General features: G+C 41.8%; 5 protein-coding genes across 5 annotated transcripts; 2 read left to right on the top strand and 3 right to left on the bottom strand.

Annotated features, from left to right (window-relative positions):
- Positions 1 to 5,007: 5,007 nt before the first annotated feature.
- LOC308378872 (histone H1-like) lies at positions 5,008 to 5,610 on the bottom strand (the record flags this gene model as incomplete). Its single annotated transcript, XM_080855881.1, has 1 exon — positions 5,008 to 5,610. The coding sequence occupies one exon, from the start codon at positions 5,608 to 5,610 to the stop codon at positions 5,008 to 5,010; it is 603 nt and encodes a 200-aa protein (XP_080712007.1).
- Positions 5,611 to 8,887: 3,277 nt separating this feature from the next.
- Positions 8,888 to 9,284, bottom strand: LOC308379366 (histone H2A-like; the record flags this gene model as incomplete). The annotated part of the gene is made up of 1 exon (XM_080856480.1): positions 8,888 to 9,284. One exon carries the CDS (start codon positions 9,282 to 9,284, stop codon positions 8,907 to 8,909), a length of 378 nt encoding a protein of 125 aa, XP_080712606.1. The 3' UTR covers positions 8,888 to 8,906.
- A 1,212-nt stretch (positions 9,285 to 10,496) lies between these two features.
- LOC308360744 (histone H4) lies at positions 10,497 to 10,874 on the top strand (the record flags this gene model as incomplete). Its single annotated transcript, XM_080832855.1, has 1 exon — positions 10,497 to 10,874. The coding sequence occupies one exon, from the start codon at positions 10,497 to 10,499 to the stop codon at positions 10,806 to 10,808; it is 312 nt and encodes a 103-aa protein (XP_080688981.1). The 3' UTR covers positions 10,809 to 10,874.
- Positions 10,875 to 11,944: 1,070 nt separating this feature from the next.
- On the top strand, positions 11,945 to 12,319 carry LOC308365725 (histone H2B 1/2-like; the record flags this gene model as incomplete). Its single annotated transcript, XM_080839281.1, has 1 exon — positions 11,945 to 12,319. The coding sequence occupies one exon, from the start codon at positions 11,945 to 11,947 to the stop codon at positions 12,317 to 12,319; it is 375 nt and encodes a 124-aa protein (XP_080695407.1).
- Positions 12,320 to 13,329: 1,010 nt separating this feature from the next.
- LOC308365709 (histone H3.2) lies at positions 13,330 to 13,740 on the bottom strand (the record flags this gene model as incomplete). Its single annotated transcript, XM_080839240.1, has 1 exon — positions 13,330 to 13,740. One exon carries the CDS (start codon positions 13,738 to 13,740, stop codon positions 13,330 to 13,332), a length of 411 nt encoding a protein of 136 aa, XP_080695366.1.
- Positions 13,741 to 13,962: the final 222 nt, after the last annotated feature.

Raw genomic sequence — 13,962 nt, 5'->3', positions numbered from 1 at the left:
AAACCTAAAACACTTTTAGCAATACTACTTCTCAGTGATGAGAGTAGTGTAAGTGAAGTACACAGAGAAAGTGAAAATACACAATACAGTAAAAACACTACACAAGACCAATGCTGAAAATATTATTTACGTAATTCTCTCTACTAGTGCAGTGCCCGTAGGAATTATGTAGTGTTAACAGACGTAGGTGTAGCTGTTGGGTAGTGTAATAGCAAGACATGTTTGCACTCCACATAGGTACAGGTTAGACTGAAGTAATACGGGGCACTTTTTACATATCATTATTTTGAGATCCGGGGCTAGAATCTCTGAGAACACTTTAATGTAAGACCATTGGTAACCAATAAGATTAAGATTTTTGAATGTATAGTTCGCGAAATATTTGTATTTTACCGTTTGCCGTGCATTGAAATGCATTGGGTTTAGCGTCGCTAAACCCAATGCACGACAAACGGTAAAATACAAATATCTCAAAAACTATAAATTCAAAAATCTTCAAAATCAAGGATGCACAGGTTCATGACATGCGTAAGCTACATGCGAAATATCATAACTAACGTATCTACCGTCAGGGAGATATGCCCTAGACAGACTACTCTGAAAGGTATGATGGTCCCATATGGTTTCCATTCAGACTGCACTTATTCAGATCAGAGTATTTCTATAGGAAACTCACCTTGTTTCACTGCCGTATGTAGTCTGTGTTTTCTTGTTCCAGTATGTGTAAATAATAAGCCACTTAGCTAATTGTCTTGTTGCAAAAACTGACAATCGAGTTTGACCATCCGGTTTTATAGGTTCTGAGCGTGACATAGCTTGTTTGATTGTGACGTAATTTCGGTGCACAGTGGGACTTGCTACGGGAAAAGATAACCCATTGTTTCCTACGGGAAACGGTAAAATACAAATATCTCGAAAACTATAAATTCAAAAATCTTCAAAATCAAGGATGCACAGGTTCATGACATGCGTAAGCTACATGAGAAATCTCATAACTAACGTATCTACCGTCAGGGAGATACGCCCTAGACAGACTGACACTCCACAAACCCACACACACACAGATTCCTGGATTTATAGATAGATATACCCAAATCAGTCAACATGGAGAATCGCAACAAAACATGTCCCAGTTTTCATGCTACTTCAGCAGTGTGCATAACACTGTAAGCTCAGCAAATATCAGACAAACGTGAAAAGATGTTTCCAGTACAGGTTACAATTCCATTTACAGTCAAAAAAAAATAAATCAGAAAAAATACAGTACAAATAAAGTTGCATTTTACCCTGATGTCTTTTTAGGACTTCAGGTTGCCAGTGTTGACTGAAAAACCTGATGGACATTGCTGTATTGAAAAGGGCATGGTCACCGATAATGTTCGCTTGAATTTCTCTGAGCCTGATAGCATTACGTATTTGCCAAAATCATGTTTACAGTATGATCTCTCTATCTTGTTCTTGCGTGAATATGGGCCTGTCCTCCTTTCAAGTTTACAGTATTTGATACATTTTGAGCACATTTTCCTCCTGCTTCAGGTCTTCCTCTTCCTCTACTTCCACCTTGACCTCAGCCTCATGGCATGGCCTCGGCCTCTTCCTCCTTCTCCTCCTCTGTGGATTCCCCCTCTCACCCTCACCACTTCTTCTGACTCCTTCCATTTTGGTTGAAGACAGATTACAGTTACTCATCTGCTGCATTTTTATAGTGCTTAAACCTGTTTGTTGTGTTTGGGCATTGAAGGCTGTGTTTATTTGACCGGCTCATACGTGTGGTAACTTGACAGAGCGTTTTGGAATTGTAAGGAAGTGACCTCTTGATACACGTCTGTGCCTAAAGCATAAAAGTGTGTTTAGTGCTTTGCAAATCACTTGTGTGTATGGTTTCGCAAAAAGTGTGATGTTGAAATGTTCTTATAGTTGTGCAGATCTGAGCCGTTGTTTTGCTCCTTGAGTGAAGGTTTTGATAATTGTGTTACACTTTTGATTTTAGTGTGTATCCGATTGTGCAAAAAAACTGCAATTGTAGACACAACAAACAGGTTTAAGCACTATAGAAATGCAGCAGATGAGTAACTGTAATCTGTCTTCAACCAAAATGGAAGGAATCAGAAGAAGAAGAAGAGTGAGGGTGAGAGGGGGAATCCACAGAGGAGGAGGAAGAGGAAGAGGCCGAGGCCATGCCATGAGGCCGAGGTCAAGGTGGAAGTAGAGGAAGAGGAAGACCTGAAGCAGGAGGAAAATGTGCTCAAAGAAGAAGAAGACCAAATGTATCAAATAAACTTGAAAGGAGGACAGGCCCATATTCACGCAAGAACAAGATAGAGAGATCATAAACATGCTTTTGGCAAATACGTAATGCTATCAGGCTCAGATAAATTCAAGCGAACATTATCGGTGACCATGCCATTTTCAATACAGTAATGTCCATCAGGTCTCTCAGTCAACACTGGCGACACTGACAAATCCTAAAAAGGCATCAGGGTAAAATGCAACTTTATTGGAAACATCTTTTCACCTTTGTCTGATATTTGCTGAGCTTACAGTGCTATGCACACTATTGAAGTAGCATGAACACTGGGACATGTTTTGTTGTGATTCTCCGTGTTGACATGTTGACTGATTTGGGTATATGGAGAGAATTACGTAAATCATATTTTCATCAGTCTTGGGTAGTGTTTTTACTGTATTGTGTATTTTCACTTTCTCTGTGTACTTCACTTACACTACTCTAATCACTGAGAAGTAGAATTGCTAAAAGTGTTTAAGGTTTATAACAGAAGTGTGTAAGTGGTACAAACAGAATTCAGTATATGCAATGTGTGTGTTTCATATGGTGACATTATAGTTTTGTTAAATGAGTGTATACATTTTACAAGAGTGTTTCAATTTGCAATGGATCTGATGTTTTTGCTCATCGGGTGTGTGGTTGTGCTTATTGTGTGAGAAGATTGAAAAACAAAACCAAGCAGTCAAAATTGTGTGTATCCGATCGTAAAAAACTGTAAATGAGTGTATAGATTTTACAAGAGTGTTTCATTTTGCAATGGATCTGAGGTGTTTTGCTCATTGGGTGTGTGGTTGTGCTTATTGTGTGAGGAGATTAAAAAACAAAACCAAGCAGTCAAAATTGTGTGTATCCGATCGTAAAAAACTCCAAACACTATAGAAATGCAGCAGATGAGTTACAGGTTTTTTTTATGATTGCTAAAACACATTTCTTGAAACAGTCACCCATTTTCTCAAAATTGTAAACTCAAAACCTCATCTTCAAGCACTATTTACAAATCCTCTGAATCCCCTTGCAAAATGAAACTTTCGCCTCAAAATCAACCACTGCTCTCAAATCATAATCAAAGTGATCGAAATGATATACACTTTCAAGCAGTGAGTAAACAATACACCAGAAAATAGAAAACACATTGTTCAAAACATATAGTTCTCAAGGAAAAGTACATGTTTAATCTCAAAACAAATTTCATATTTATCCGTCATCTTTTGATGAACAAAAACATGTTCTCTCATAGTAGCTAAAATTGTATCAGAAATTACTATTCTGCTTTGCTCTAATTTGTGTTGGTTCTTTCTCCTCCTTGTACCCCTATAGTACTGTACCCTGCATCTCACTACTCACAACGCACTTGTTCTTTGTTGATATGAACTCTTCAAAACACAACACAAAATTCTCTGCTTTAGACACAGATTTCAATTGTTAACCACACTTTCTTCAAAACACTAAACACCATCCTCTCTACTTTGCACACTTCATCAATGCGAAAACCTCCTTGTTTTCAGACAGAACCCACTGCTATTCAAATAGCAAAACTTCCATTTCCAATTTTTTCTGTTGTGCAATTTTAAATCAAAACATAAGCTCCTGGTTTGGAGAACAATTTATGGCAACATTGCAGTGAGAGGTGACCAGAGAGGCAGAGGAGTGAGAGTAAGAGGAGGAGAAGGAGAATGAGTAAAAGGATGAAGAGGAAGAGCAAGAAAGAGAGCCATTACTGTATCTCTTTAGAGATTCAGGCCAATGTGTTCAACCATGAGGTCAACATGGGTTTGACCATACATGAGGCTGGCCAGAGGGTTCAACCAAACATAAGCCGCTTCTCAGTTGCATCCATTCTCCGGACATTCAGAAGAGATTCTCATGACACTTAACTTCATGAGAATATGATACGTGTTTGCAGTGGACATATTAAGGCCATGGAACTGGCTATAAAATGTTGAGTAAACGACATTCAAGGAACCGAGTCAGTAAAATGATCCCAACTTCCCATCAATATTTCTAAGCACAAATGTGAAGGTACACGGTGAGCCAGTATTCTGTGTATATGCTTTGTCTCCCTCCTTCACTGGCTGAAACCACCGTACTGAGAGCCAATCAATTTATAGCTTACCATGTGACATCAGGTCAAGCTTAGTTTGGTGTCGGCCGCTTTCTATCCTTCCCTTTCCCGCTTCTTCTCGAAAATCTTGAATTTCAATGGCCTTAATAAATCACTCTATTTTGTCAACGACTCTTATCTGCGAATAATGAGTCAAATTGAGCTGGTTGAGGAGTCAACTGGATATTTGTGTGACGTGTTTGGTAAAACAATGGATAACACCCACTGTTACGTAATCATTGTACTGAAATTGGTTACAATGTAACAAGCTTTTTATGTTTTTCGTCTTGAGATATTTTGTGAGTTGAAATGGAATGTAGATGGTTCATGAATTCAATGTATCTTTGTGTAACCTTATCAACGTGCATGTCACAATGCAGGTGTAATGCTTTTGAGAGACCCAAGGCGTTCCACATTAACAAAGCAAATATAAACGAAGCAGTTTTTTTCTCTCTCTCTTTTGACTGCAATTAACAATATGAGGTGCAAAATCATGTTTTTTTTTTTTTTTAGATTTGACCATCACCAGTGTAGGAAGAGATGCATTCAAATGAAATGTTGGGTGGCTCTTAAAAGAGCCTTTGTTTAACTACAAAGAGCAGCACGCGAAGCGCAATATTTACTTCTTTTTAGGGGCAGCCTTTTTCGCCTTGGTGGCTTTAGGCTTGGCCACCTTGGGTTTCGCTGCCTTAGCTTTCTTGGGGCTCTTAGCTGCCTTCTTGGGTGCGGCGGGCTTTTTGGCCTTCTTGGGGCTCTTCGTTGCCTTCTTGGGCGTAACGGGTTTCTTGGCTTTCTTCGGAGACTTCTTTGCAGCAGCTGCGGGCTTCTTTGCCACTGCCTTCTTGGGCTTCTTGGCTACAGCGGGCTTCTTTGCTGCCGGCTTCTTGGCTTTGACGGGAGCCTTCTTCGCAGGCTTCTTCACCTCTGCCTGTTTGTTCAGCTTGAAGGAGCCGGACGCGCCAGTTCCTTTCGTCTGAACCAGTGTGCCCTTTGAGACGAGACTCTTGATGGCCACCTTGACACGAGCGTTGTTCTTTTCCACATCGTATCCACCAGCGGCTAAAGCCTTCTTCAGGGCAGCCAGAGAAACTCCCTTCCTCTCTTTGGATGCAGTGATGGATTTGACGATAAGCTCGCCCACACTGGGTCCGGTTTTCTTGGGCCTTGGTGCCTTCTTCTTGGGAGACTTAGCAGGCGCGGCAGCTGGGGCAACTTCAGCCATAGTTTCGTGGTGTCTAACGATCAGAGTACGAGAGAATCGAGTGAACGAGTACCACGAGTCGCCAGCGGGTTGTATTTAAGATAGGCATGAGAACCGTTGAGACTCAACTGAAAGAGCTCTCCATTCCTCTCTTCCGTGATGGACTCGCTTGTGTTTTCTCCACTCGCATTTTGTAACAAAATGTGTCTAACGAAACAAAATGTGCGGATATGAAGATGTCGGTTGTGAAGTTCACACCTTGCACTTTAAAGCAAACTTAAATTACCTCGCATTTTCACCCTTTCCGTGTTTCAACGAACAGAGAACCGTAGAAGTGACAGGGGCGTCGTGGCAACCCATATTTCTTTTCTGAGGAAAACTCCTCTAAAAAAGTTGTAAAATCATTTGGCATTTGCACCTCGGTGAGCAATAGAACAAACCATGGACCTCTATGACCCGTATAATCGGTAATAAAGTACCCTGTGCGAATCTGTGCTTTTCAGATGGGATCTGTTTGGACTTAGTGAAACACATGGCTGCCAGACATATTCGGCCGATCCGACATCACAGCAGACACACATCCTAATGGGAATGCAGACATTTTGAACATTTATTGGAAACAAACACTTTGAACACTTTCGTAAATACAGATACATTTAAAGACAATCAAAGTTGTAGCCCATATGGTCGAATACAGTTCGTGCCTTTGGGACGATTTCAGGTTTGTACTATACTGAACCCAAAAATGAGCGGTGACCATACCATTTTCAATAATGTCCATCATGTCTCTCAGTCAACACTGGCACTCATTCTGGAAAGAAGAAAAAAAAAACGTATTTGTACTGTATTTTCAGATCTTTTATTTTAGTTTTACTGCAATTGTAACCTGGATACAGAATATGTTGGTCTGATATTTGTTGAGCTTAAAGTGTTATGCACACTACTGTAATAGCATGACAACTGGGAAACTCGTTGTTGTGATTCTCAATGTTGACTGGTTTTGGGTGTATGGAGAGAAATTAATTATATTTTCCGCAGCATTGGTCTTGTGGTGAATGTATTGTATATTTGCACTTTCTCTGTGTACTTCTCTTACACTACCCTAATCACTGAGAAGTAGAAATGCGACATCTGCTTATAGTGGTGCAAATCTGGGCATATGTTTTGCTCCTTGAGTGTAAGGTTTTGTTCATTGTGTAATACTTTTGATTTGAGTGTTTATGCAATCGTACAAAACTTTGGTGAATGTATTGTATATTTGCACTTTTCCTGTGTCGTTCACTTACACTCTAATCACTGAGGTGTAGAATTGCTAAAAGTGTTTTAGGTTTGGAGCAGCAGTGTGTTACTGGTACAAACAGAATTACAGTGTTTCACACAAAAAACTTCATGTACCAATCAGTCGACCCAATTTGGCATTTCTTCACACTCCCTTATCTGTATAGACTCTGACTTTCCTGCTTTACACTCTAATGTCAATTACACATCACCTGGTCAAATCACTACACACAATGTTCAGTTGTTGCAGACACTTTTCAAGTAAAATCTCAAAGCAACAACAACACACAAATATAAACATTCAGGTCAGTTGCCTGTGATGTGGATAATGCCCCCCTGCCCGACAGGAACCGTAGGCATGTTGTGAAAAAAACGATAAGTTATATGTTTCATGCGTGTGTGTGTGTGTGTGTGTGTGTGTGTGTGTGTGTGTGTGTGTGTGTGTGTGTGTGTGTGTGTGTGTTTGTGTGTCTGAGTGTGTGTGTGTATGTGTGTGTGTTTTAGTGTGTTTGTGGTAACGCAATTTGTTTTGATAAATTAGTGTATTGTTTTTAGATGCATGTTTAATTTTGCAAAGGATGTGAATTGTTCTACTAATTGGGTGTGTGGTGGTGCTAATTGTGTGTAGTGTTTTGAAAAACAGGGCCCTGTTTTCAAAAATGTGCTTCTGCAATCAAGAAAAAACTGTAATGATATTGTTCCATACATCATGGTATAGTGTAGGCGTGGATGGGTTACAGGACTGAGAGGAAGTTTAACGATAAGAGATATTACTTGCAGGTGTACATGTTATAAGATTGCATGCCTTTGAATCATCAGGTATTTCCGTTGGATTGCCTACACACTAAACCCTGCCTCACTAGCAAGGCACAATAGACTTACACAGACTGAACTATAAGTCCCACTTGGTCCAGGTCATACTCTTTTCTACGCCATGCACTTCACTATTCCCCATCGCAGCAGACATCAACATAGGAGAAGAGGAGGACAGTTTCACAAAGAAAATAAGTTTCTCTAACTGTGACACAGAGAAAAACACCATTTAATGTTTAAAATCTCCCTGAGCCTTGCCATGCTGATTTTGATGATTATTTTTTCAGAAAAATGCAGGGGGCTGGATATCCCCCCTTCATCTGCAGTTGGCTGTGCGTAACGACGAGGAGTTGAACAAATTACTTTGTGGTGTCACCATCGCACAAGGTGGTGTGTTAGGCTCAGAGCTTGGGGTTAACTTACACTTTCTACTCCCCTTATATTTGATGGCAGTAGTTACTAGTTACGATTTTACACAAGCTTTTAAAATCCAACAAATTGTTAAAGAAGGCTTCTCATGTCTTACAAATAGAAGGGTGCAGTCTCAGATTTCAAATGTTCATGAATTGTTAACAGCTCCACCAAATAGTGATTTTCCCTCTAAATGTCTCACATTGCTTAAGTCAATAAACGTTCCAATGATCTCACATCTCACCAAAAGTGAAAGACTAGTTAAAAGGTGAAAGAACAGATTGTGGCGATACATACGTGGAGTAGCAATAGTTTCAAACGTTTCAAAAAGTTAAACGAGACTTTGACTCATTGTTTTAATATGGGCCACCATAGACCCTGAACAACTAGAGGCTCACAAAAATCTCAACAATGGGCATCAACAGGACGTTTCTGAATGTATAGTTAACCTTATGTCACCTCGACAATTATTATGTTGTTTATACATTGGCTGAGGTAGTTTGGTCTTTCTGGCTGTGTCCAGACAACCCAATGGTAGTACATTGAGTGTCTAAATATAGTGTGTTTATGTTCAAGTATGTATCAAAATCAAGCTAGGCTGCTAGTGTTTACATAAATGCAAGTAACATGAATGGCATTGACCAGTGCCTGCTACACCAGTTATTAAAGAAAACAACATAAAGTCCTTTTCTGATAGGTGTATGTGCCAATTGGTGGGGGGGCAGAGTGGCACTTTAAGCAACTTGGAATGAACTTTTAAAAAGTAATTGGGTGGCTCTTAAAAGAGCCTTTGTTTGATAGTTTAGAGGTCAGATTTACTTGGACTTCTCGGTCTTCTTGGGCAGGAGCACAGCCTGGATATTGGGCAGTACACCACCCTGAGCGATGGTCACTCCGCCGAGCAGCTTGTTCAACTCCTCGTCGTTGCGCACAGCCAGCTGCAGATGGCGGGGAATGATACGACTCTTCTTGTTGTCACGGGCAGCGTTGCCGGCCAACTCGAGAATCTCAGCAGTCAGATACTCGAGCACTGCAGCCATGTAGACCGGAGCACCAGCACCAACACGATGAGCATAGTTGCCCTTGCGGAGCAGCCTGTGAACACGGCCCACGGGGAACTGGAGTCCAGCCCTAGAGGAGCGAGTCTTGGCCTTTGCTCTAGCCTTTCCACCGGTTTTGCCTCTGCCGCTCATTTTAGGAGTTGTATGGGTTCTTCCGAATACTGAAGTGTAGCAAAACGGGGAGGGGAGTGTATTTATTCTCCTCAAGCTCAGCGTTGCTCATTGCCTCAGTGGTTGAGGCGAGAATACTGAGAGCCAATCAACGTGTAGGTCCTGCGGGAAGACAAACGTTGCTTCATTTTGGCGCCTGCTGGATATCCTCCTTTCCTTTTGTGCGTGATCTCCAAAATCACTGAATATTTTAACGCATGCAATAGTTAAAACGACACCTTCCAGTTTAGGTTGCAGCTTGGTTTCCAGATATGTCAGTTCAATGGTCACAATAATCACAAAGTCCCAGAATCTCCATGTATTGCGAACACCTTTAAAATGGAACAAACTGAAGTGGTTAGGTGATACAAAGTATCTAATGGACCGGCTTGTAATCATGTTTGAATGATACAAAAATAACAACGATGAGCAGAATTCTGCAAGCATATTTCAATTTTTTGGGGATCCGTCAGCTGTATTTAATTTAAATAGAATTTAATAGCTTATTAAAGATGTATTAACAACACACTGTTTATTTATTATCAGCCACTCTGGCTAAACTTCACTTAAAGATTAACTTTTCTTTCTGGCTCTAAAGCAGGTGAATACATACTGCCATACCATGTGTGTTCATTGCTTAATTGGTTGGTGGGGATTTAAAACCTTGATAGACTTTACATCTTCAGCTGAAAATATTGCAAACGTAGCTTGAGCTTGAAGCATACATTACTCATTACGACCAATTGTTTTTATAGGAACAATGCATTTGAAAGACCGCACACCATCATGGGTAGTTGGCTAGCGAGAAAGAGGGTTACATACACCACTTTAAAGACAGATCCCGTAGCCTTACTATGAAAACAACTATTATAAAATGGACTGTATGGGTTACAAAGAGTCGAGCTCCCAAAGGCCATGGATCCTTTTAGTGGTTCGGTCGGTCATAATAGTTACATTTTAGACAAAGAGGATTGGATATAACCGTCCACTTAAATTCTATGTACTTTGAATACTGAATGACGTGTCAAGGTGACGTACAATTTGCTGCATGTACGCGCCAACACCAGTAGAGAAAAGTAGGAGGGACGGACGAGGAGGAGTGTTTATAGTCTTCAAACAGGTCCTCCAGATGGATATAAGACCTCGTACAACACGCTGAGGTGCACACATTGCTGTAAAACTAAAACAGTGACAATGAGTGGAAGAGGCAAAGGAGGAAAAGGACTCGGTAAAGGGGGCGCCAAGCGTCATCGTAAGGTTCTTCGTGATAACATCCAGGGCATCACTAAGCCCGCAATCAGGCGTCTTGCTCGTCGTGGCGGTGTGAAGCGTATCTCTGGCCTCATCTACGAGGAGACCCGTGGTGTGCTGAAGGTGTTCCTGGAGAACGTCATCCGTGATGCCGTCACCTACACCGAGCATGCCAAGAGAAAGACCGTGACCGCAATGGATGTCGTCTATGCTCTGAAACGCCAGGGTCGTACTCTGTACGGTTTTGGAGGTTAATAATCTTTCACCTCATTCTGAGACAAAGGCTCTTTTAAGAGCCACCCAAATACTTACGTAAAACATGATTCCAATTGCGTTTATATTGAAAAATGGGAATGTTCAATACCAATGTGTGGTGTAAGATGTCAACTATGGCGCACTAATACTGAATATAACCTACAATGCACAACACGGCCAACAGCCACTGTAAATGCATAATTATTTATTTTAGTGAGCCTTCTCCTGTTAGGTTCATTGTAAATGTATTCCCACTGATTTCATAGCTTTACTGCTTAATGATAAGCATGGCTATATCCCCACATGCAATACCAAGTTCAAAAGTACAATTGTATGAGCTGATCCACGTTATATGGAAGTGGCGAATATACCAAGAGTAGTGTGTTTGCAAAAGTATTGTGAGGCAATGTAAAATGCAGGCCATTGCCAGGGAACTCAAAAGTCAATGAAAAAAACAATCTCACCAACAAAATCCCACGAAGATACTCTGGGGCCCCCTACAAAGTCATACACGGCAAACCTTTTTTGAGTTTTTCCTAATCTGTTTGGGATAACATAGGACATACAGGACAACTGAAAAAAAAACTGTAACTCCCATAACAGGGAGCACTCCTATGGAAACCAAATTTGAACCAATAATCAAACCAATAATCAAATTCACATCTTAGTCTTTTTGACATGTAGATATTCTAACTGAAGAAAAAAAACGATTCAGTTATTGAGTCATATGCTGCAACTCACTTTCATGGATGCACGTATAGGCTACTTGAATCTCTCCTATAAAGACTTTGTCAGTGTTTACGATGCAGATTTATTGAAAATATGTATCACTAACAATGAGGCTTAATTAATGCCGCAGGTCTCGTATATTGACTTCATTTTGGTCATGCCAAGGTAGCTCAGAAAGTGCGGGAAGATGACAAAAGAAGGGGAAGTGCGGACTAAACTATCTTTCTGTGGTCAGAGCGGGCTTAGTAGACGGACCCGCCCCTGCGCTTCAAAGTAACCAACCATCGTCTGGGATTCTGGTCATGGCTGGCCTAGGTGAAATATTAGCATAGAGTGCTGTATATATAGAGGTGGCACGACTGCATGCAGTACCGCAGTTCTGTCTGAATCCTCATACAGAAAGCATCATGCCTGAGCCAGCAAAGCCCGCCCCGAAGAAGGGCTCCAAGAAAGCCGTGACCAAGACCACAGCCAAAGGCGGCAAGAAGCGCCGAAAGACCAGGAAGGAAAGCTATGCCATCTACGTGTACAAGGTCCTGAAGCAGGTCCATCCCGACACTGGCATCTCCTCCAAGGCCATGGGCATCATGAACTCTTTCGTGAACGACATCTTCGAGCGTATCGCTGGAGAGTCTTCCCGTTTGGCTCACTACAACAAGCGTTCCACCATCACCTCCAGGGAGATCCAGACTGCAGTGCGTCTGCTTCTGCCCGGCGAGCTTGCTAAGCACGCCGTGTCTGAGGGAACCAAGGCCGTCACCAAGTACACCAGCTCCAAGTAAAGCGTTTTACGCTTTTCAACCCAAAGGCTCTTTTAAGAGCCACCCACATTGTCTTTGAAAAGCAGTTCCAACATAATCAAAATCTCCTTATGTTTTCAGGATGTTCCTCTAGAGAGGGTTGCGCCTACCTTGTTTCGGAAAATCACATAAGACTCCACTATCACACATTTTTGTAATATGAACGATGATCAAACCGAATTCTGAGCTCGAAATACGCACCTTGTGCGCATTTTTAATGTTGTACGTCAACTGCAGCCTAATTCTAAAACCGAAACGACATATGTGGAGCAGTTTTGCAATGCAGAGAACACAAACTGCAACACACTGCACTATACAATAAGTTTGCGTGTAGATGACTCGATACACTGGCCGCAACAACGTAACACAAAAAAAAAAAACCCAACGGTTCCAGATGTTGCACTCGTCTTTTTTTGTCAACAACAGGCGTGTGACAGGGAGTTGCAGAGTACGTCGCAAATGTTTAGGAACATTGTTTTGCATATGGTGCTGTCTTCCATCAGATGTAGTTCTTGGTATCGCTTCACCTTAGTCTTTAACTTCGGTTCTGACTGATCTTGAAACAAATACAACTGCAGTTATCATGTTATAGCTTAAATTTGTATGCACTCACTATTTTTATTTTATATTTATTTGATTTAAATTGTTTGGCATCACTGTGCACGTACATCCGTTGCTGTTCAGCACGTTGAGCTGCATTGTTCTGTATGAAAGGTGCTATACAAATATAAAGGTTATTAGTAATACTACTACTATATGCCCTACACATAGTGTATATGGTAAAAAGAATTTTCGGTCATTCTAGCGTCGGCTTTCAACCGTGACTTCTACTGGGGGGCTAAACATACTGTATGGTAGTAGCTAGAGTATAGTATGTGCGTGGGCTATTAAATAGCGTGTGTACCAACACTGGATGGAAAATGAGCTTTCATGAGTTATTTAGGTGGCTCTTAAAAGAGCCGTTTGTTTTTCTTGACGTTGTCGGGATCAACTTAAGCACGCTCCCCGCGGATGCGACGGGCCAGCTGGATGTCTTTGGGCATGATGGTCACCCTCTTGGCGTGGATGGCGCACAGGTTGGTGTCCTCAAACAGACCAACCAGGTAAGCCTCGCTGGCCTCCTGAAGAGCCATGACAGCAGAGCTCTGGAAGCGCAGATCGGTTTTGAAGTCCTGGGCAATTTCCCTGACCAGACGCTGGAAAGGCAGCTTGCGGATCAGCAGCTCAGTGGACTTCTGGTAACGACGGATCTCTCTCAGAGCCACTGTGCCGGGCCTGTAACGATGGGGCTTCTTCACTCCGCCGGTGGCTGGTGCGCTCTTACGAGCAGCCTTGGTGGCGAGCTGCTTTCGCGGAGCCTTTCCTCCGGTGGACTTACGGGCGGTTTGCTTCGTTCTTGCCATTGCAAAGTCTGCTTCAATGCTAGGAGTATGCCAGTACGCAAGCAAGCAGGGTATTTATAGGTTACAACCTCGACCAGCCCCCTGATGACGTTTACTTGCTGGCTACCGCTGATTGGTATTCAACGCCCTGATTCCGGTGGCGCCTAAAATTCAAAGTACAAAGCCCTTCTCCTACTCTACGAGCGTTTTTGCCTTAATTCAGAAATTCGTTCAGTATATAGA

The sequence above is a fragment of the Sprattus sprattus genome, assembly GCF_963457725.1.
Source record: "Sprattus sprattus genome assembly, chromosome: 1".
In the NCBI taxonomy this organism is placed as follows: Eukaryota; Metazoa; Chordata; class Actinopteri; order Clupeiformes; family Clupeidae; genus Sprattus; species Sprattus sprattus.
The sequence above is the reverse complement of the archived record's forward strand: the minus strand, read 5'-3'. Positions and strand labels throughout refer to the sequence as shown.